The sequence below is a fragment of the Hemiscyllium ocellatum genome, chromosome 47 (genome assembly GCF_020745735.1).
Source record: "Hemiscyllium ocellatum isolate sHemOce1 chromosome 47, sHemOce1.pat.X.cur, whole genome shotgun sequence".
NCBI lineage: Eukaryota > Metazoa > Chordata > Chondrichthyes > Orectolobiformes > Hemiscylliidae > Hemiscyllium > Hemiscyllium ocellatum.
The window spans coordinates 10,278,547-10,302,419 of record NC_083447.1 but is presented as its reverse complement, the minus strand read 5'-3'; the positions used below and the strand labels follow the sequence as shown (position 1 = coordinate 10,302,419).

Below are 23,873 nucleotides of genomic sequence, written 5' to 3'. Positions count from 1 at the left end.
GTGGCACAGTGGCTAGCACTGCTGCTTCACAGCACCAGGGGCATGGGTTCGATCCCTGCTTCAGGTGTGGAGTTTGCACATTCTCCCTGTGTCTGCATGGTCTCCTCCCACAATCCAAAAATGCGCAGGTTAGGGTGAATTGGCTGTGATGGATTGTCCATAGTGTTCAGGGATGTGTAGGTGAGGTGCATTAGTCAGGGGTAAATGTAGAGTAATAGGGTGGGGGAATGGGTTTGGGTGAGGGGGTCCTCAGAGGGTTGGTGTGGACTGGCTGGGCTGAAGGGCCTGTCTCCACATAGTAGGGATTCTATGACTGGTAAACTTTTCACTGGACTCATGTGAGAACGTGTGACAATAAAGCTAATTCCATTCAGTTGTTCCAAAGTTCAACAGAAGTTTGTTCTAGACCAGACCAAACGCCCTAAAAATATATTAAGAAGATAGCCTCGACCCTAACTTTTTCTTATTTTAAAAGGGCAAGTGTAAGGCATTGTGTTCTGGACACAATTTGATTGGTCAAACCACCATGCTTGAAGCAAAACACACTTTATTCATACATGATGGTTAAAATACAAACAAAATAAGAATTTAAAGAAATTAGCTTAACTGTAACTCTATCAAATTACTTCACACAAGATAATGTATATGTTCACTATCACTGATTAATTGTTCCAAGCTAGTAACGTCCCGTAAACCCACTCCTGGCGAACTCAAATTCAGTACAATAGATGGTCTCACATACAATTCTCCAGTCCAGGAAGAAATAACATCAAGAGAAAACTCAGAGAGAGACAGAGAACTGAAGTGTTTTGCTCTAGCAAGTAGAAATGTATAGTAGCTTCCAAACCCCAACAGCTGCAAGTTAAACTAAAAGCCTAGTTCTGTGGGAGGTTGGCCCCACCCATTCAGGCTGCTTCTATTGTTCCAGCATTAAAAAATCCAAGGCCTCACAAGCTGTTTATTGACTTGGAACAGACCAGTCAGCACCTCTATATCGACCTCTCTTCATGGGATGATCACAAATTTGAGGAGTTCATTTTTCGACTCATGGCTTTGCAGCCTCGTAGCCTCGACATTAAGTTGACCAATATCAATGATAACACCAAGAACTGTGGATGTTGGAGATATGAAGCTAACAAAAACAGAAATTGCTGGTGAAACTCAGCAGATCTGGCAGCACCTGTTGAGAGAAACAGCATTGACATTTTGAGTCTTCTTCAAACAATCACGTCAGCACTGACCCCCCCCCCCACACACACACACACACCACCACCCTTCCATGGATAATGATTCAACTGATTCCCATTTACACCTCCTCTCTACCCAGCACTCGTTTCCTACCCATCGTTTTACTATCTCAGAATGATTAAATTGTTCCACCACAAATGGAGGCCATTCAGCCCAATTAGTCCACACCAACCCTCCATACAGTGTCCCATCCAGACTCACCCTATCCCTGTAACCCTGCAATTCTCATGGCTAATCCACCCAGCCTACACCTCCCTGGACACTGTGGGAAGTATCCCCTGGCCAATCCACATAACATGCCCATCTTTGGATTGTGGGAGGAAACCGGAGCACCCAGAGGTAACCAGCAAGGACAAGGGGAGAACGTGCAAACTCCACACAGACAGTCACCTGAGACTGGAATCAAACCCGGATCCCTGGTACTGTGAGGTAGCAGTGCTAACCACTGAGCCACTATGTCCCCTGAGTTTGGTGCATCTCATTCACATGTTTTACTGATTTTCCTTTCTGGGTCATGCCTTGGCATTTTCAGTCCTTTAATGAGCAGGAGGAGCTTTTCCCAAATCTCCTCTGTCCAGTCCCCTCATGATATTGAAAACACTGAGATAGTTTCCTAACCAACCTGTTTAGAGGTGTTAACTCATATCTCTGGAGCTAGTGGGACTTGAACCTGAGCTTCCTAGCTCAGCAGTACAGACACTACCACTGTGCCAAAAGAACCTTCCTCAACATTTGCAGATATATTTCTCACAAACCTGTTCAGAGATGTTATTACACCCCTCTGCACAGGCCTCCTGGCTCAGAGTTAGAGAACAACTATCACTGATGCTTGTTGGACTAGAGGCCTGTGACTAGTGGAGTGGCTCAGGAATTCAGTGCTGGGCCTTTAACCGTTTGTTATCTATATCAATGATTTGGATGAGAATTTACAAGGCATGGTTTGTAAGTTTGCAGATGACACTAAAATAGGCAGTATTGTGGACAATGAGGAAGGTTATCATAAATGGCAGCAGGACCTTGATCAGCTGGGGAAGTAGGCCGAGAAATGGCAAATGGTGTTTAATATAGATAAGTGTATTTTGGAAAGTAGGAGTTGCACAGTGAAAGGTAGGGCCTTAAGGAGTGTAGTGGAACAGAGGGACCTTGGAGTTCAGGTGCACGGTTCTCTGAAAGTGGAGTCACAGTTAGATGGAACAGTGAAGGAAGCTTTTGGCACATTGGCCTTCATCAGTCAGGGCACTGAGTATAGAAGTTGAGAAGTTATTTTGCAGTTGCATGGGACATTGGTAAGGCCGCATTCGGAGTATGGTGTTTAGTTTTGGTCACTTTGCTACAGGAAGGACATTATTAAACTGGAATGAGTGCTGAAGAAGTTTACAAGGATGTTGCCAGGACTCAACATGGACAAGCTAGGATTTCTTTTTTAGAGCTTAAGAGACTGAGAGGGAATCTTACAGAAGAGTATAAGATCATAAGAGGCGTGGATATGGTGAATGCACTCAGTCTTTTTCCCAGGGTTGGGGAAGCACGGAGTAGAGGGCATCGGTTTAAGGTTAGAGGGGAAAGAATAAAAGGGAACCTGAGGGGCAATATTTTTACATAGACGGTGGTACGTGTATGGAATGAGCTGCCAGAGGAAGTGATAGAGGTTGGTACGATTACAGCATTTATAAGGCATTTGGACAAATGCATGGATAGGAAAGGGTTAGAAGGATATGGGCCAAGTGCAGGGAAATGGGGTTAGCATGGATGGACATTTTGGTCAGAATGGACCAGTGTGTGCTGAAGGGCCTGTCTCAATGCTGTAGGACTCTATGTCTCTGTGACTACCACTGTTCCACAAGGACTCTTTTTGAAAATATCTATCAGATCTCATGTTAGCCATCTCCTCTTCAGGAAGAACAGCTCCAAACTCTCCAATATATCTTTAGTAACTGAAGTTTCTCATCCATAGAACCATCACCTTTTGCCTTGTATCAACATCCCTCTTGTCATTCAATTTATCCTGCCTCCCCGCTCACTACAAAGAGAAATAAATTTCAGAACTCACCCCCTAATGTGAGTGTGTGTGTGCCCCTACACCACACGGACTGCAGTAGTTCAAGAAGGCAACTCACTGCCTTCTCAAGGGGAAATTAGGGACAGGCAATAAGTAGTGATGTAAACGCCTCATGGATGAATTAAGAAGCAAGACCCTCCTTAAACTCCTCCCTTGGAACTGTTCTAATGCTTCAAAATGCTAATGAAAGACCATAAGATATAAGAGCAGAATTAGGCCATTCGGTCCTCCAAGTCTGCTCTGCTATTCAATCATGTTCCTCAACCCCATCCTCTTGCCTTCTTCCCATAACCTTTGACCCTCTTAACAAGAACTTATCTATTTCTGTCTTAAAGACACTCAATGACTTCTGCGGCAAAGAGTTCCACAGACTGGTCACCCTTTGGCTGAAGAAATTCTCTGAGTAAACGTAGGATAGGAATGAGAGAAATAAAAGTCAAAGACTTCAGACAATGGGGATCTGAAATAAAAACACAGCGTGTTGGCGAAACTCAGGGTAACATCTGGTGGTGTCCATGGAGAGAGAAACGGAGTTAACATTTTGAGTTCAACACGTCTCATTTTCAGAACTGAAGGGAACGATGATTTGCAAACTGTTGACGAAGAGGAAGAAGATGCCAGTGCACCAGACGGTGCAGTTGTCCAAAACAAAAGCCAAAGGGAGTGGTAGTGGTAGTGAAGGAGGAATTGAGATGTAAAATAGGTGTTAATAGTAGGTGTGGGGAGATCAGAGCTGAAAATGTGTTGCTGGAAAAGCGCAGCAGGTCAGGCAGCATCCAAGGAGCAGGAAATTTGACGTTTTGGGCATAAGCCCTTCATCAGGATGAAGGGCTTATGCCCGAAACGTCGAATTTCCTGTTCCTTGGATGCTGCCTGACCTGCTGCGCTTTTCCAGCAACACATTAATAGTAGGTGTGACTAGTAGCAATAAGAGTCATAGAGTCAAGGAGTTTTTACAGCCATCATGTCAGTCATCAAGCATTTATCCAGTCTAATACAATTTTCCAGCACATAGCCATAGAGTCTTAGAGTTATACAGCATAGAAGCAGACCCTTCGGTCTGGCTTGTCCATGCTCACCAGATATTCTAAATTAATCTAGTCCCATTTGCCAGCACTTGGCCTATATTCCTCTAAACCCTTCCTATTATATACCCATCCAGATGCCTTGTAAATGTTGTAATTGTACCAGCCTCCACCAATTCCTCTGGCAGCTCATTCCATACACGCACCACCCTCTGCATGAAAAAGCTGCACCATAGGTCCCTTTTAGATCTTTCCTCTCTCACCTTAAATCTCCATGGCCTTTTATTCTATGGAGTTTCAAGTGCTCATCTAAATATTTCTTAAATGAAAATGGGTCAGTTTTGGTGAGGGCAAAGTATGGAATTGGTAGATTTCTGGAAACTAACATTGTAATGGGGTTTGAGGAGAAAACAGGAGAATTCTGCTAAAACAAGGATGAGTTATGATCAGATTGAATGGTGAAATTAGCCTAAAGGGCAGAATGGCCTGCTGCTGCTTGTATTCTCAATGTACCTGTGTATTTCCTATTCAAACAGTTTAAGGATTTTATTACACATTTCTGGAGCAGGTAGGTCTCTGCACCTTAAGTATCTCCACTAATGTTTACAGATAATTTCTAATCAACATGTTTAGAGATGTCATGACACATCTCTGGAGAAGGCAGACCTTGAACCAGGGCCTTGTGAGTCAGAGGAAGGGTCATTACCATTGCATCATAACAACCATCCTCTTTTTGCTCATTTTTTTTATCCAGCAGTGCTCTTTTATGTGATTGAACGTATTTGTTTTCTATCCATCACTAAGTCCACTTGATTGTTCAACTATTACCCACTACCAGCACATCATCCGTGATCTCCAATTGATTATTTATATGCAAAGCCCATTATATCATCATTGGCAGTCCATCATAAATGAGGATGACTCTCTTCCAATCTCAGTATGAGTCTATAGGCGACTGGACAGACTGATGGGGCTACTGCAGCCTCTATTACACTTGGGGTACAAGGTGGTCACGGGAAGGGGTGGGTGGGATGTTGTTGTGGCAGTGTGTTCCTTTCGCTATTCTCACCTGGCTTCCACTTTTCCCAACGGCAAGTCTCGAGGTGATCGACACCTTCTGGATGCTCCTCCTCCACCTTGGACAACCTTGGGTCAGTGATTCCCAAGTGTCAGTAGGAATGCCGCACTTCACTCAGCGAGGCCCTCAGGATATAACTGAAGAGCTTCCTCTATCTTCCTGGGGCTCGCCTGCCGTTTCAGAGCTGGGAATAGAACACCTGCTTGGGGAGTCTCGTTTCGGTCATGCGGATGGGATGCCCAGCCCATTGCAGCCAATCGAGGGTGGTCAACGTCCTTGATGCTGGAGATGTTGGCCTGCTTGAGGACACTAGTGTCGGCATGTCTTTCTTCCCAGCAGATCCACAGGGTCTTACACAGGCAGTGTTGGTGGTTCTGCTCCAGCGCCTTGTGATGCCTGCTGTAGACTGTCACATCTTACAGCCATATAGGTGGGGGGACCCAGCACACCTCTGTAAACCATGAGCTTGGGGTTGCATGCTCAGGTGGCCGAAGGCTACGCTAGCACACTGGAAGGAATGCTGGATCTCTTCATCAGTAGCTGCTTTGGCTGACAGGGCAAGTTATTGGAAATGGCCTGCCCGTAGACCTTGATGATCAGGATTCACTTCACAATGCCAGGCCAGGTTGGTGGAGGACCTTCGTCTTGGGGATGTTCAGGGTGAGACCCATGCTCTCACATGCCTCAATAAAGGCACTGAGGATGGTCTGGAGTACATCCTCAGAGATTGCACAGACACAAGCATCATCCATTTACTGCAGCTTGATGACTCTGGTTGGGGTGACGTTTTGGCTGGAAGGACAGCGGAGGGTGAACAATTTCCCGTAAGTTCTGTAAGGTAGCTCCACTCCAGCGTGAAGCTTGTTGGCGCTGAGGTGAAGCATTGCAGCAAGGTGGATCAAGAACAGGGCTGGGGGGGGCCCTGCTTAACACAGATCCGAACGGGCAATGGGTTGATGGTGTCACCAATTACTGTTACCACAACCTCCATATCATCATGGAGCGGCAAAGGATGGTACCAACTTCATGGCACAACCAAAGCGAAAAAGAGCACTCCATAATGCTTCCAGATTGATGGTGTCAAAGGTCTTTGTTGGCCTGTTAAGGGGCAATGCAGACAACTACAAATGGTACAAGATCAAAACAGAGTAAGAATTGACTTTTTAATCAAGACTGGGGGTGGGGGGCTTGAAACCACACCTTACTAGTCCAGAGGTAAGAACACTACCAATGACCCAGAAAGACCTTCCACAACATTGAGACATCAACCTGAAATGCATCTGAGGGACCTTTGAGGCAACGTCATGACGCAGGGATGAGCCTGTTACGTCTTGACGTGTAGACAGTCAGAAGCTGGGCCGGGTGACGTGATGACGCACTACGTTGAGGTAGGAGGGCGGGGGGAAGGAGAGGACGCCGCCGCCATATTGAGAGCGAGCTCGGGACACACCGGCTCCTGTCCCCCTCCCACCCCAAAGCAACATGTCCGAGACTTACGGTGAGTCAGTCAGTCAGGGAGGGAGACAAGGTCTGTCCAGGCCCGCCGGTTACCGGCCTCTGGCTAAGAACGAGCGAGGGTCCCCCCGCTGTCTTGTCGGGGCGGGTGGCCCCACAGCCGGGGCGGAGGGCCCGCGGTGTCAGGGTCTGAGTGGGCCCCGGGCCCCATACCCTAGGCCGGGGTGGTGGCGCACTGGGCCCGCGATCATGGCCGGGTATTGGAGCCTGCGGCCTGGGGAAGTTACTCATTGACAATCCACAGGAGCCTGGGGCCCTACCTCTTCACCCCCCACCCTCTCCCCCTCTTCCCCCCCCACCCTCACCCCCCCCCACCCTCACCTTCCTCCCCCTCCCCCACCCCCTCCCCCCTCCCCCACCCCCTCCCCCCTCCCCCACCCCCTCCCCCACCCCCTCCCCCACCCCCTCCCCCACCCCCTTCTCCCCCACCCCCTCCCCCACCCCCTTCTCCCCCACCCCCTCCCCCACCCCCTTCTCCCCCACCCCCTCCCCCACCCCCTTCTCCCCCACCCCCATCCTCTACCCCCACCTCCGACATCCCCTTCTCTTCCTGACCACCTCTCTTGTCCCTGACTCCCCCATCATCCTCCTTCCCTGACCCCCCTTCACTTCCTCGCCAAACCCCCTGTCATCTTTGTCCTCACCCCCCCCCCCCCTTCCCCTAACAAATTCCTGACAGACCCCTCTTGAGAACCCACTCATCCTCATTCCTTATAGTAGCCAATCTTCCTCTTCTCTTCCTGGCTTACTGTGCCCTGTTTGGTCCCTCCTGTCATCTATCATTTGTGTTCCAACTCCCCCCTCCATTACTCCACCTTCATTAACCTTTCAATTTGGCTCTTTGGTTACATTTTTGCTTCTAAACTTGTCACATTTGGCATTATGGTACTCCTGGCAAATTTTATAAGCTGAAAGGCGTTGTAGAAATAGGTGATTATGATAAATCAAAAATGTATCTCCAAATAACTCCATAGTAGATGAGTTTGAATGTTTATTTGTTTCTGTAGATCAGTGGAATGTCAATTCCACTTTAGATTTTGCCACTGCTTTAGTTTATTTTTCTTGTGTGAATCTTTTCACTCAAGCTCCTGACACTACTTTCAGAGGTTATATTGGAGTTGCTAACCTGATGCTGATGATCAAGGGTGAGATGGTGCTGTTTCACTGGTATGACGCCAAGGAATTTATCAAAGAGCTGTGGAGATTTCTCCTGGCTGAAATCCATCCCACTGCCAATTCCAGGCTGGTGTTTCATTCATTTGTTACTTGGGCCCCAATCTAGAGCAAACTGTCTGTTTTGTTTCCCAATGTAACAGTAACTCCACTCAGAAAGGATATGGTCATGAGTATTCAGACATCCTGATGTAATATATTCAGCTGTCTTGCTTCATCAGACTTGGTGATGCCTTCTGACCTGTCACTTGATGGGATTGATGAACACTTCAGATGGACATTTGAAAGGGGTGGAAAATATAAGAGCAGAAGTTGATGAGCATTTTAATTCTTGCAAAGGGACTCATGTTGCCAAACCTTCTCATCTTGTATTCATCAGAACACATGTAAGAACGCCAAAACACTGGTAACAATTTTATCATACAGAGGAAAAGCAGTACTGATTGGTTGGCAACTCAACTCTGGTTAGCTGAGTGTTACCATGGAGAAAGTAACAGGGAACTACAAACTCCCAGGGAGTTCTCTACAAACAAATTAATTATGTCCAAGCTGTATGTGTTTTTATCAATTGCCCATGATCTTAGGGAACTTAGTTTTCCAGTTGTTTTCTCCCTAGCAATGCCTCTACCAATCCAACACAATTTGCCAACCAGTCAGCACCCAGGAATATTAGTTATTGTGATCTTTTGAAAATTGGTATTCTTGTGTTTGTCCTGATGAGCAGAAGACTCAACAATATGTCTCTCATCAAGATCTATGTTCTCCAATACCAAGCAACATATTGACTTCCATTGCCTGTACCTTGTTGCATGTCATATCCTACACAAATATCTGCACCCTTTCTGCATCGCCTAGTTTGAGGGAAAGTTAACAAGGTCTGGAAAAACAGTTTGGGAAATGTCCTGTTTTTGACTTACTGACGCAATAGTGAAGTTTGTAATCATTACTGTCAACGTATTGTATATGTCAGCTATGAAATTAAACTGCTGTGCTAATCTCAGGACTGTGAGCTATGCTGGAGGCTGCGTTATATACTAATTCTGTGACTCTGTCATTTGTGGCAGCCTTCACCCATTTGTACTTTGGGTTTGATTGAGACATCAAGATCCGGTGAATGGCAAAAGTGAATGTTGGCAGCCTGTTTGTCCCTGCCATTTGTCACAGTTTAGCTTGACACCCCCATCCCAACCACTCCAAGTGGGAGCGCGGTCAGGTTTCTGTGATATAAAACGATCGTTACTGCCCACATGATCACCTCAGCAAACCCAGAAGACTATCTACAGTTGTCCTTAAATTGGGCAAAGTTAGCTTTTTAAAAACTCCCAATTTGCTCAGAGGAAAGAAGTCGAAGCTATCCCTTCCACCAGAAACAGTTGAGGAAGGCTTCTTAGTGGAATTTGTGCACTTTTTCCAGGTCACACCGAATACATTGTACAGGTGTTAGAAGTGAAAAGTTTCTGATTTTCCTGAAGTCCAAATCTTGCGATGAAGAGGATTTCCTGTGAGGAGAGATATAGTTGCCAAAGCTTGTGTACCCTCAAATTCAGTAGAATGTAAGAGCATCTTATTGGGACAAACTAAATGATTTCAGGGGGCTTTGATTGAATAAGGACTGAAATTAGTTTTTTTTTTAAATTCCAGGGTGCATTGGCTGTTCAGTTATATGTATTCAAATTAGATTTGGGAGGATTGTTAGATATCAAAGTATATATAAATTGAGCAGCAAACTGCGGGAGCGTTTGTTCTCGTTTTCTAAATCAGCTATCAGGTTATAGTAGTGGTTGTCTTGAGTTTATTAAAGTCTGGGCCATGTGTATATTTCAACATTCCTCCTTTATCACCACTTCTGCTTTCTTACTGCACTGTACAGGATATCTTTTCATGTGATCTGGCAAGTATTCCCGTCCCCAGTGTGACTAGCTTTCAACCTGCTGAGCACAAGGAAGTAAATATAGGTGTGCTAGGTTGGTGGAATTCAAGGTTAGCAGTTCAACTGAAGGACAAGGTGCAGAGTTAGCTCCCAACAGAGAACTTTATTCTCTGTTTTAAAAATTATAAATTTTGTAGTTGTTTAATTAACTACAAAACAGACTTTGATTCCTGGCAATGAATATAGAGCTTTTAATTCATTTAAAACTTAGAAGTATTTGCTGAAACTACTGTATTTTGTAGAGAAGGAGCAGAAAGCTTGCCTTTATGTATTAACTTTCCCAACCTTTGAGCTTTATAGTCAATGCAGTACTTGTGTTACAACAGCAACTATTAAACATATTCTTCAGCGTGTGCACTGTAGGCTGCCACGATCAGCAACTGAAATAAAATTAAAACATGTTGAAGAAGCTCAGCAGGTCTAGAAGCATCTGGAGAGAGAAAAGCAGTTAACATTTTCAGTCCAAGATGGTATTACTTTGAAACAAATGTGTTTCTTTGCTCCCTCTGTACTTCCCTCTATGTGTCACTGTTCCAGCACTTTCTGTTCTCATTTCAGGTTTCCAATGTCTGCAGTAGTCTGCTTTCATGATTTTTTTTGTGCTGACGGTTGATGGGTAGGAATTAATATGGGGCTCTGTTGAGCACTATCCTGTTCTTCAAATAGTGCTGTGGCTTTTTAAGATTTTTGAGTGGAAAGGTGCCTCACTTTAACCTCTATTCCAAAGGAAAGCACTGATAGCACTGCCACGATGCAGTCTGGTTCATGCATTCTGGTCCTTACAATCATAAGCCCCCAAAACATTTTGATTCAGAAGTGGGGGTGCTCCCTAATGAGTAATGTTTTGTTCTACTGTTTTCCTGTTCTCAGGAACAGTCATCCTGCTTGTGCTGGTGTTGGGAAGGGGACGGTATTGTCCAATTGTTTATATTCTGTTTAGTGCTTCAGTTACAAAACCGAGGCAGATGCTTGTGATATTGGACCTTTATCACTCGCTGTAAACCTGTTGGACTATGATCCATTGTCGTGTGATTTTTGACTTTCCCATCATTGACAGGGTGTTGACTAGGAAGTTCATTCCCTGTCCCAGTTTTTAGGGTTTCCTGATTTTGATTGGCCTGATGTTGGGAATGTTACAATGGGAAAGAGACAGTTGGGGCTCTTTTATCCAGTGAATTGGGTGGAGGTATGGGTTTATAGCCGGGGTAGATGAACTTGAGGGGCTGATGGATAGTGAGTGAGACTGGATATAAAATGCCCTTGTGGTCTGCTGCCAAAAAGTTTGTGCCTTTGTGACCCTGTGTTGTGTCCCCATGTCTGGATAGCTTGGCAACCCTTGCTATAAGTTCACGCTGTGAGGTTTCTGCTGTACTTGCTGGGTGTTGGACTACCCCATTGTGATTCATAACCTTCACATGGAAAGTGAAATTGTCCTGTAATGGGAACTTCTCATGATTTGAGCAGCACAAGTTCTGCTCAAAACCATTTGATCTGCAGCCAGCCACTGGCTAGGAACAAATGGCAATAAAATATCAATTGCCTTCTGGAGTACAGTGTGTCCCTGTGGACATTGCGTGCTTTGTACTGACTGTGGTCATTGAGGAGAGTGAGGCTGGTACACGGCAGTACTTGCTGGTTCAAACAGCTGAGTGTTAGAGATGGGTAGTAAGCAATGAGTCTCTGTTTTCAGGCTTGGTTTGCGTCATGATCCTGCAGTGCATGTGCCATCTGTGAGCTGCACTGTACCTGCGTGCGTATTGGGTGATAGCAGCCTGCAGCTCTTATTTACTGAACGGATCTCAAGAAATAAAAGGCTAACTTTTACAATGTTGACTCTGTAATACTTTTCCTGATACATTTTGTTTAATTTTCTGCCCTGCCTAGACCTCCAAATTGCTCCCACTAGAGCTATTTGGTGAAGATTTTGACCCCGTAGCATCTTGTGAAGCTCAGTGGCAAATTTTTGAAAATGCTTCTGTGAATGCATTCAGATGCTTTATTAAGGTGCTACAAGGATGCAAGTTGTTATGTAGGAGTCTTGGAACGTGTGGTGTACACTGTTCCTGATTTGCGAATAGAGTTACTGTTTCTCGACCGTCTGGCTCTGGAAGAGAGGAGGAGGTATCATCACCACACTTCGTTCTCTACTTCCCACATGTATCCATTCTGGTCGGATTAATTCAACAGGATCTAGACACAACTGGCTTTTTTTTCTCTAGAGCTGAGGCACTGAGTTCAGCAGTCTCACCCAAATCGTCAACTTGAGATTCAAAACTTAATCATTAGTTTCCAGCTGTGAATTATCCGCATAATGTGGTAAGCATTCACAGTGAGTGAGGGTAACCTCAAAGTGTCTGGGATTTACAGGCACCTTGTTACGTAACAGTAAAGATCTACTCTCTCTGCAGGCTGTAGATAGGAATGTAAACATTGCAGAGGCAAAAATACACATTGCTGGAAAGGCTCAGCAGGTCTCTGAACTCTGATTTCAGGTTGAATGACCCTCCCTCAGACCTGAGGTAGGGTCGTTTGATCCAAAAAGTTTACTCTAATTTCTCTCCACGGATGCTGCAAAACCTGCCGAGCTTTTCCAGCAATTTCTGTTTTAGTGTCTGATTTGCAGTATCCATGGTTCTTTTTGATTTTATGTAAATGATGCAGGTTACTTTGTTCAGGAACTGATGCAGGAGATTTTCTTTTTCTTTCAACGGTGGAGCAAGATGAGACCCAGTCAACTGGAGGGAAGGTTGGAGATAGCAGGTTGCCATTTACTCACCACCGGGTCTCTCAAGCTGTTATTGGCTGATCCTCAATTTGAAAATGATGTTTACTCTGTTTCTGCCTTGGATTCTCCTGTCGCTGCACGGGCCAGTTCTTAACCCACAGATTTTGGGTGCACTCGTTGGGTATTGGGATCCAGGGTGCAGGACCCTCACTTCCTTTTCTTGCCTTCTCAGCTGTCCCTCTGCCTTATGAAGGCTTTGGGCCTCAAAGTGTAGTGGGCAAGTTGACACTGTTTTGAGCAACCACACTTCAAGGAGAGTATATTTGAAGCAGTTGGTTGAGAAGTTTGTGTGATTTTATTTTGACACCACCATTGTTGAGATGATTGTGACTGGTCAGCATTTGATGAAATTCTGTGATGACTTGGACCATCTTTGCATTGTAGCTTTCTACTGTCATAGCCAGTGAGGTGCCTTACCTTTGTTAGCCTTTTTGACTGTTGATGAATTTTGGGCCTTATTTGGCCTGTTAATTTGACTATTCTGTCTCTGTGTCTGTTCCACCACATCCCTTCACTCCGCCCAAGTGCGAGTGCACATACCCACCCCTAACCACCGGTGATGGCCTTATCAGGCGCAAGGAGCTCCCAGAGGCATCTTGTAAGGGACCATCGGAATATAAAAGGCTTCCCAACCACAGTGTGCCTTGTGCTAATGCTAACTGCTGGTGCTGTGACCTGATTTGAGCAAAATCTGCCTGGTGTCGGTTTAAGGACAATTGCCTTCTGTCCACAGTGGGAAATGTAGTGCTTATTTGAAAATGAGGTAGCATTACCGGCAAGATTTAAATGTTTTGAGCTGCTGGATGAATGAATTTCCAATCTGTTTAACTTTTTAACTGCTCCCATAGTGCCGTCAGAACATTTGCTGCCCATTCCCTGGCCAATCTGATGCGTGCAACTGAGTGGGTTGCTCGGTAAAAGCAATTGAACCAACCTTGTAGTGTTAAGTCGAGTCATAGACTGAGAATTGTCAGCCCATTTATCCCAACATTTCTGTGCCAGTGTTCAAGCTACATGCAAAGTTCTTTCCATTTTACATTGGCAGATTTGCTATGTTAGCAATCAACCCAACAGTTATTTGTTAAATTCCATTTCATAACATGCCAAGATGGGATCTGAGCTCACCACATTTCTGTGATGGTCCAACACTATTAACCTGTCCCCACAAGAGTTAGGTTTATTTGACATTCTGCTGTTTGGCCTTTGTAGCTCAGCAAATGATGGGCAGCAGGCTTCCAGCCTGTGTTTTCATTGATCTTAGCTGTAGCATTGTGTGCTGGTGACTTGCATTTTGGACTAGCTCAGAGACCATCGTGCAGGACCCTTGCAGGTTGCCAGTGGATGTGTTGGCATTGTTCCCCAGCAAGATTAGGATAAATGTCCTGGTAATAAACCGAAAGCTAAGACGCGACAGTTGTAGGGAGTCCAAAGTTAGAGATCCTGTCAGAATCCCTTTTAAATCCATGAGTGAAATGAGATTTAAACTTTATTGCTAATCTGTGACCAAAGTCCTGACTGCTGCTTGTTAAAATGTATGCATCTTCAGTTTGTGTTTCTTGTTTGTATTGAATCAGCAAACCCTAACCCAACTATGTTGATATCATTTAAGGAAGTTAACTTGAGATCACGTTTGGCTCTGAAGTGCTGTCATCATCTCCCAGCAAACTGACCCATTCATTAAAATTGGCCATGTGATCACCAGTTGTTCATTCATTTACAGGAGATATGCCCCTGGAGTCATTGCTGTGCACATTGCCATCTTTTAAGGATCGTGTGGGACAGGATAGAAAGTTTTAAAGTTGGCAAAAGGTGAAAAATAAGTTATGCTTGACTATTTGCCCCTTGTGACTCTCATGATTGCCATGTTTTGGACAAAACAATATTGCAATTTCATTGGTGAGTTGACAGTACAAAAACTCCTTCCCCTCACTAGATGAGATGAATTGCCTCACTGCAGACAAGAGCAGCATCTTAACTAGGCCATGAAGACCAACCTACCAGTTTTCTAAGCTTGCTTCACATATTTGTTTTTAGATCTTTTTGTATTCACACTCAAGTGGGTTTGATTGGCACTTATTGACCATCCTTAGTTGCCCTGGAAATGGTGGAGTCTGCCAACTTCTTGAACCGTTTCAGGCTGTGTGGTTAGCGACCTGTCCATATGACAGAGAGAGAGTACAGTTGAATGTTCTTCACTTGATAATTCTGAAATTCCTTTGATTCATCAACTGGCCTCTGAATGCAAAGCGTCCTGCAATTTTTTGAATGATTTTCATTGCTGTTTTGAGACTAAGATTGGAAGAGTCTTGGATTGATGCAGATAGTTTCCCGGTGTCATTGCCTACATTAAAAATGCTGCTTTACAGGAAGAATCTGCAAGTTAATAGCATCAAAAGTTAATCACTTTGAAAGGTAGACAGGGTCGTTAAAACTGTTCCATGCACTGCTGCAGGCCTTATGCCATTAAGTTAACCACACGGCTCCTCAATGACTCAGTCTGCCTTGAGCCACCCAGGGTTACTGGGCAAACACTGCTCAATTCCTGCTCCTGGTGACAGTCCACTAAAGGGTGCTGAACAGATCTCCACAGGATGGGTTTGAACATGAGAACAAAGTGCATTTCTACAGTGCACTAAGCTAATTGCGATGATCAAAATCCGCAGGATCGTTGTTTATATAGTCATATAGCACGGAGGTAGACCTTTTGGTCCAACTCGTCAATGCCGACTAGGTTTTCCAATCTAAACTAGTCCCATTTGCCTATGTTTGACCCATATCCCTCTCAACTTTTCAATTTGTGTACCTATCCAAATGTTTTTTAAATGTTGTAACTGTACCTGCATCTGCAGATACAGTTCATACCAGGAATGAAGCAGCCTATATGAAAAAGTTGCCCCTAAGGTCCCTCCCAAATCTTTCACCTCTCACTTTTTGAACATGTGCCCTCCAGTTTTGGACTCCCCTACCCTGTAAAGAAACCTTTGCTATTCATCTTGTCTATATACCTCATAATTTTGTAAACCTCTGTAAGGCCACTCTGAAACTTCCTACACTCCAGAGAAAGGTGTCCCCTCCTATACACTCTCCATATAACTCGAGCCCTCCAGTCTCAGTAACATCTTGGTAAATCTCTTCTGTACCCTTCCAATTTAATTCCCTTCAACCAGCACTCTACATAATATTCCAAAAGTGGCCTCACCAACATCCTGTGAAGCTGCAATGTGACATCCCAACTCCTATACTTAGTGCTTTGACCAATGAAAGCAAGTATGGAGTTTCTGACCTAGAGGTGCACAAGGCCTCCAGGACTACACTCCCGATATTACAGGAAGACTGAGAAACTTCTGGGGGAAATCTGATTAATTGGATTATTATATAGAGACAAATCCTCTAGTTACCACAGCAGTTGGACCTTTTGTTTTGATCATTCACATGATGTGGGTGTTTCTGGCTGGGCTAGCATTTGTTGCTGGACCTCTTTTATCTTTTGAGAAGGTGATGGTGAGATATCTCCTTGCACTGCTGAAATCCATTTGGTGTAGGGTATACCTGCAATCCCTAGAAGGAAGGAGTTCTATGACTTTCACCCAGTGACAGTGAAGGAATAACAATGCATTTCCAAGTAAGGAATATAAGTGACTTCGAGGAGAACTTGCAGGTGAATTTGCTGCCTTGTCCATTCTAAATGGCCGTGGTCATGGTTGTGGATTATTGCAGTACATTTTGTAAATGGAACATGTAGTTACTATTGAGTGGCAGTGGTTGAATGAATGAATGTCACCACATCCACAGATATTTGAATGATCTGTGTTGGATTTGTCCTGCATTTTCTGTAGAGATCATACCTGACCTAATCTCCACATTCAGGTAAATGTCAATGTTGTAACTGTGGTGGAGCAGTTTGGCAAGTTGTGTGAGACGTTCAGAAGTATAAGTCTTCAGTACAATTGCTAGAATGTTGTCAGGGCCTATAGCCTGTGCAGTATCTAGTGCTTTCATCCATTTCTTGATGTCACATGGAGTGAGTCAAATTGCCTGAAGATTTGCATGTGAGATACTGGGTGTGTCTGGAGGAGGTTGATTTGATTATGCACCAGGTGCTTTTTGCTAAAGACTGTTGCAACTGCTTCAGCCTTACCTTTTGCATTAATGTGCTGACCTCCTTGTTTTATGTGAATGTACTTGTGCAGCGTCTCCACCAGAGAGTGGTTTAATTGCGTGCTGCTATTCATGACTGGATGTGGCACGGCTGCAGAATTTAGATCTGATCTGTTGTTTGTGGAGTCGCTTAGCTCTATCTGTCACTTGCTGCTTATGTTTTAGACGGAAGTAGTTCTAAGTGTAGCTTCGCCGGGTTGCTATCTTATCTTTGCTTGGTGCTGCTCCTGGATTACCCTCTTGCACTCTTCACTAACTAGGGTTGACACCTCCTTCTTGGTGAAAGTGGTAGATTTGGGTGATATACCAATCCAGGATGTTGCATTGGCTTGGAATACAATTCTGTTGCCACTGATGGCCTACAGCTCTCATGGATGCCCAGTCTTGAGTTGTTCATTCTGTTTGATGCCTATTCCATTTAGCACAGTGATAGTGTCACAGAACATGAACGGTATTTTCAGTGTGAAAGCACATCTTCATCTCCACAAGGACTGTGCAGCAGTCACTCTCATCAATATAGTCATGGACAGATGAAACTGAAAGACACATTGGTGAGTATGAGGTGAAGTGTGTTCCCTCACTGCCTGCCACAGACCCAATGAGCAGCAATATCCTTTAGGACTCGATCAGCTCAGTCAGTGGTGGTACTGCTAACCACTCTGGACATTGAAGTCTGCCAGCCAGATTCTTTTCTGCATGCTTGTCGTCCTCAGTGTTTTCTTCAAGTCATGTTCAACAGGGAGGTTAATTCGGCAGTCAAGGCAGGACAGAACAAAGCAACTAGCTGGAGGTTTCCTTGCCCATGTTTGACTTGATGCCATGAGACCTCCTGGGGCCTGGAACCCATGTTAATGACTCCCAGGGCAACCTCTTTGACTGTCTACCACTGTACTTCAACCTCTGCTTGATCTGTCCTGCCAGTGGGACAGGATGTACCCAGAGATGGTGATAGTGTGTCTGAGGAATTGTCAGTAAAATATGACTCCATGAGTATGATTGCCAGGTTGTTGCTCAACTAGTCTGTGAAACAGCTGTTCTAATTTTGGCACTGGCTCCCAGACTTTAGTGAGCAGGACTTTGCAAGATAAACAGGGCTGTAATCTCCTTAGTTGCTTCTGGTGATGGTCCATCTAGTTTCGTTCCTTTGTTTTGAGACTATCTTGTGGTTTATACAAATAAATGGCTTGTTAGGTCATGTCGGAGAGCAGTTAACAGTATACCATGTTGCTGTGGGTCTGGAGTCATGTGTGGGCCAGACCAGATGAGGATGGCAGTTTTCTTCCTTAAAGGGTTCTAGTGAACCAGATGGGTTTTTATGAAAATTGATCTCAGGCATCATAAGATTTGCAATTTTTACTTTCCAGATTTTTTTTTATTAATTTCAAATTCTACCATGTGACATGGGTCCTTACCTCGGTCTCTAGATTACTAATCCAGTGACAATCTCACTAGGTCATCGTCCACCCCTTTGGCTCCTTAGTTATATATACACTTCCTGATTGAGAGCACTCTGGTTTCCCTCCTCGCTGCAGCTGATGTCAGTGGGTGAAGAAATTGGCATGGCTGTGGATTTTGCTTGGCTACCCAGTGACCTCCAATTATGTTGTTTGATGCAGAACTCTCTTATTGTAAAGACTTAAACTATTTGCTAGTACAAAGGTGGCACTGCCACAAAGAAACCTTTCCCATCACAGCCAGGCAGGCTGTTCGCCTGTAAATCCTTCCATTGCTTGACACTGCCCTCCAGGGAGGAGCACGAAGCAATGTAAATAACCACTGTGGGGCTTTTGGGGAGGAGGCAGCAGGTCGCAGGTCTGGCACGCCAGGTAGGTGTGACCCAAAGCTGGCATCAAAAGCAAGGGATAACTATTCAACAAATAAACGTGATAATATTGTAATCAAATAAGGGTGGGGGTAGACAGCAGGCAGGAGCACTGACCTCAGGAGTGACTGTGTGACTTGGCTAAATAGGAGTGATTAGAAGTTATTTTGGGAGGCATGGGGCAGGACGCATGACAACATGTTTTTTTCACTCCGCTCCAAAGTACGTGCATAGATTTGTTTGTCTTTGCCTTGAACAAGTGCTTGCAAATGCCCCAAAAATGTAGCACTGACACTTTATGGTAAGTGTAATGTGCTGCTGTTGGATTTGACATGGGTCTGTTATTTGGCAGTCTCAATATTCAATAGCGTAACTTTATGTATGCTATATCACTTATAGGTACATACTTTAGTGTCCAGACCGCTTACCAATTTTAATCTAATTTTTAACATGTTGATTGTTTGTTTTCCCTCTTCAGATTTCCTATTCAAGTTTCTGGTAATCGGCAGTGCGGGAACAGGGAAGTCATGTCTCCTCCATCAGTTTATTGAAAACAAATGTAAGTTTGGGGACTTGCTTTTTTGCCGGTTTGATGACAATTGAAGAAGTGTGGATGCAAATGCTGTGTGGGGCTTTCCCTGGTAGATTTAAATTAGGTCATAGGGCTAGTAATTTAGTGTATCTAGGGGAAAGGGAATCCACTCCCCTCTCCATGTACTGTGCAATACAGCCATTTGATGTGATTGAGATTTCCTGGTCAACAGTTTTCTCTCCACTCCTTGGAGTTGTACCCTCTTGCTTGAACACAGCGGTTCGCAATCCTATCTCACTACGTACTTACATGTCACGTGCACCTAGGGACTGACTGAGGTCGAATGGGCTGCATTGGCACGAGTGGTGTCTTCATAAAAACAGTCTACTTTTCTATGAATTGCTCATTTTCTTGAGATTCCAGATTTGATAGGAACTCAATCTGAGTGAATAACAGATATAAACCTGCAGCTGCCAACCCAAACTCAATACATTTGGTTATGATTCAGGATTTCAAAGTACAATCCTGCATTTTAAGACAACTGTAACTAGGTGATCTAGTGTTTGAGCAATACAACACAGGGAGCAGTGCTGTCAGATTCCAAGACGCACTCGCCTCGTGCAGTTAATAATTTCTGGCTCAGTTTCAGAATGAAATGTCAGGCTTGTGTCAGCAAACCTGTTTGAGGGAAAGCAGTCTTGCTACCTTGCCCAGGTCTGCTAATCAATGCAGGCTGGTAGCCAGGTTAAATTTATTTTTTGAATAAAATGTATTCATTGTTAACTTGTTAAAAGGTTAGCAAAATGTCATGTTTTATGTTTCTTAGCCTTTGTGAGCCTTTGGTTACCATGTCAATACTCTGTCTCCAGTCAAACAGGATTCAAACCATACGATCGGTGTGGAGTTTGGGTCGAAGGTAGTTAATGTAGGGGGCAAGACAGTTAAACTACAGATCTGGGACACAGCAGGACAGGAACGTTTCAGGTGAGTAGATCAGTTCTCTGTGTGTTTGCCATGGTAAAGAATTATATCACTTGTAAGTTAGGTAAAGCAGGTGAATGTAAAAACTCAGCCTACTTCTTTTTGTTCTTGATTCTTGATAGAAGCACAAACTCTTGATAGGTTCTTCACTGTCAAGGGGATCAAGGTTTATGGAAAAAAAGGGGAGAGTGTGATTGGGAAACTTATCAAGCATGATTGAGTCTACTCGGTCATTCAATGGGCTGTGGTCTAATTTCTGCTCCTATGTCAGTTTCCATTCTTTCTGCCTGATGCTGATTTTGTTTGGAAGTGGTGTCCACAACAGGGTGAAGAAATGAGTGTGTGGTGAGAGTGACTGCTTTTGACCTGAAGTCTCCATTTGGTTGAGTGTGTATCAAGGAGCCCTCTCAATACTAGAGTCAATAGGAATCTGAGAAAACTCTACATTGGCTGGATTCATAAAGGAAGATGGTTGTAGTTGTTGGTGGTCAGTCACCTTGGCTTCAGGCTATCTGTGCAGGAATTCTTCAGGATGTATATTTTCTAATCAGCCCATTCAGAGATGACATTGCATACCTCCAGAACCTGAGTAGGACCTGAACTCCGACCTCCCAACCTAGAGAGTGAGTTGGCTGTGGGACAATCTTCAGCTGCTTCATCAATTACTATCCTCCTCATTAGGTTAGAGGTATGGAAATTCACTGAAGAATTGTGCAATGTTCAGCACCATCCACAACCACCGCTTTCAGTGCTTTGTCCAAGCGCTGTTCAACATGGAGGAGTACTGATTTGTCAGATGAGGGGAGAAGATAGTACAAGGTTATCAGCAGGGGGCTTCCTTGTCCATATTTGACCTTGGGATTTCATGGAGTCTATGGTTAATGTTTAGGATTCCTAGGAAAAATCCTTTCCAACATCATACCACTGTGTCACCATTTCTGCTGGGTTTGTCCTTCCATTTGAGAAGACATGAACAGGGATGGTGATACTGTTATGTGGACATTCTGTGAAAGGTATGATTCCTTGAGTATGACTGTCATGCTGTTGCTTGACTAGTGTGAGACACCTCTCCCAATTTTGGCACTGGATCCCAGATTTTATTAAGGAGGACTTTATAGAGTCGACACGGCTGTTTTTGCCATTGTTGTTAAGATACTTTCATCAGTGCCAGGTGGCCTGTTCGATTTCATTCCTTTTTTCCTTTCTAGTGGTTGATACACAACTGGATGGCTTGCTAGGCCATTTAAAAGGACAGTTAGAAGTCAACCCCATTGCTGTGTGTCTGGAGTCACATGTAGGTCAGACCAGATAAGGACAGCAGATTTCCTTCCCTGCAAGACATTAGTGAACCAAATGGGTTTCTAATAACAGTCAACGAAAGTTTCATGGTAAACATTAGACTTTTAATTCTAGATTTTTGTTGAATCCAAGTTCCACCATTTGCTGTGGTAGGATTTGAACCCAATCCCAAAGAGATCACCTAGCTCTTTGGATTATTAGACCAGTGACAATACTACAAGGTCCCCCTAAGTTAACAGATGTCAGGAGTTGCTTTTAAAATTGTTTGGATCTGTCCTTTGCTATTTGAGTGTTATGTAGTGTTTGATCCCTACTAACCATTTTTGCCACATGTTAATTCTGGATGTTAGGAATAAGCTGTATGTGTATTGTAAATTGTGTTACTAACATTGGTTTAGCATTGTATAGTAAAACATGGTTGTTCATTCAGAACAGTGGAATCTTGTGGTTTTACTCTCTCAGTTCACTGGATCTCACCTTTTGTTTGCCTTAAAAATAAAAACTATTGGTCCCTAATCAGATCGTAACATGAAGTTGGCAATCTGATCATACCATTGGTGCATGATGGAAAATCAGATCAGATCGCCTTTTTGGAAACTCTGCACCTATGGGTTTCTGATGAGAGGGAGGTTGAGTTTGGCTGCGATGCTTCTGATAGACAAAGACACCTCTCTTAATGAAAAATTCCATTGAAAGGTACTCTCATTCAGAATAGGCCCTTGAAGAAGTTCAGCGTCAGTGTTGGTGTTTTGAGAATTTGAGGAAATAGTGAGATCTAGTTAACTTCACCTCTAGGATTATCCTGATTCTGTTTCTTGACCAGTATAAACCGTTTTCCTACACACACTGCACTTGCTTCTGTGAATGTAGTTGATGGGCTTTGTGACTGACAGGGCAGCTGATTTGTTACTATGTTCCAGAGGTGCACTGGGTTGCTGAAATAAGATAAATGTATTTCCCCTAGGGAGTAGTACCAGCCTTCAGAGTTGTCATCCTCAATATTGTTTAATATTTGGCAGTGAAAAAGTGAGACAATAAGAATGCTGCATGGAGCCATGTCCCAGTTCAGTACGAAGTAAATAACTAAGTTCATACCTAGTGCTAGAGGCCACTGTGAGCCATGATTAGACCGTTCTGCATAAATCCCCCCTCCATTCATTCCCTCCCCACCTAACCAGAGATTGGAATCACTTGTACTCACGTACCTGCTATTTATTCTAACATCTAAAGGCAGTACCTGTTTACTGGTTTATGGGTCCTATCAATGCAATAGTTCTTTGGTTTGCTGAAATGACTGTTTTGCAGTTATAAACCTGCACAGAGTAGGCTATGATCACAACCGCTGGGTCATTATCCTCACTAACTGAGACCAATTATGATGTCCTTATTGCTGTTGCTGCTGCTAAGATAACTCTGCATTGACCCAGTTCGGCTCTGATATCGTTCTGCGTGTTCCTTTGGAGGGCACTGCCTCATCTTTGTCTGGTCTCTTTCAGATCGGTAACACGGAGTTATTACAGGGGAGCTGCAGGTGCACTTTTGGTTTACGACATTACAAGGTGTGTACCTTTGTACTTTTCTGTTCAAAATGCATATTCAGATGTAGTTCAATTTTCAGGCTTTTTGTTTGAACGTGGGAGTGAAAACATGTGCCAGCTTTTATGATCTCCAGGTTAACATGATCAGATGTTTTTCAATTTCTGTATTCCTATTGCTTCCATTGTTATGCATTTGGGTAGTGGCCTTGCTCCATTGGTCGCTCAATAAGAGTGAGCATCATTGGAGTGTTTGCTAGTGGATGACATCAGTCCCTGGAGTGAACATGTCAGCGAGAGTCAATAAATAGTGATGCAGAGTGGGAGTTCCGGTGTTGTGGTGAAGTAAGCGCTGGCTGTAAAATCAGATTGTCTTTGACTGAGAATGGCTGCAGCATAGAACATGGAGTGAAACTGGAATACCTTAATATTAGGGATGAATAGGTTGCCTTGAGGAAAGGTGGCTCAGTGGTTAGCACTGCTGCTTCATTGTGCCAGGACCCAGGTTCAATTCCAGCCACTGGCGACAGTGTGGAGTTTGCACATTCTCCCCATGGGCAGGTTAGGTGGATTAGACATCGGAAATGTAGGGTTACAGGGGTAAGGTAGGCAGGTGAGTCTGGCTGGGATGCTCTTCGTAGAATTGATGTGGACTTCTTAGGCCGAACGGCCTGTTTCCACGCTGTAGGGATTCTGATTCTATGAAAGATTGGACAGGCTGAGCTTGTTTGCA

At 44.2% G+C, this 23,873-nt stretch overlaps 1 protein-coding gene across 1 annotated transcript in view; it reads left to right on the top strand.

Annotated features, from left to right (window-relative positions):
- The first annotated feature begins 6,811 nt into the window (after window positions 1–6,811).
- Window positions 6,812–23,873, top strand: part of rab4b (RAB4B, member RAS oncogene family) — a 42,039-nt gene continuing 24,977 nt past the window's right edge. The window contains exons 1-4 of the mRNA XM_060856242.1: window positions 6,812–6,908; window positions 19,272–19,352; window positions 20,195–20,309; window positions 23,102–23,164. Coding sequence (XP_060712225.1) covers window positions 6,893–6,908; window positions 19,272–19,352; window positions 20,195–20,309; window positions 23,102–23,164 — 275 coding nt within the window. The 5' untranslated portion in view covers window positions 6,812–6,892. The remainder of the gene's footprint in view (window positions 6,909–19,271; window positions 19,353–20,194; window positions 20,310–23,101; window positions 23,165–23,873) is intronic.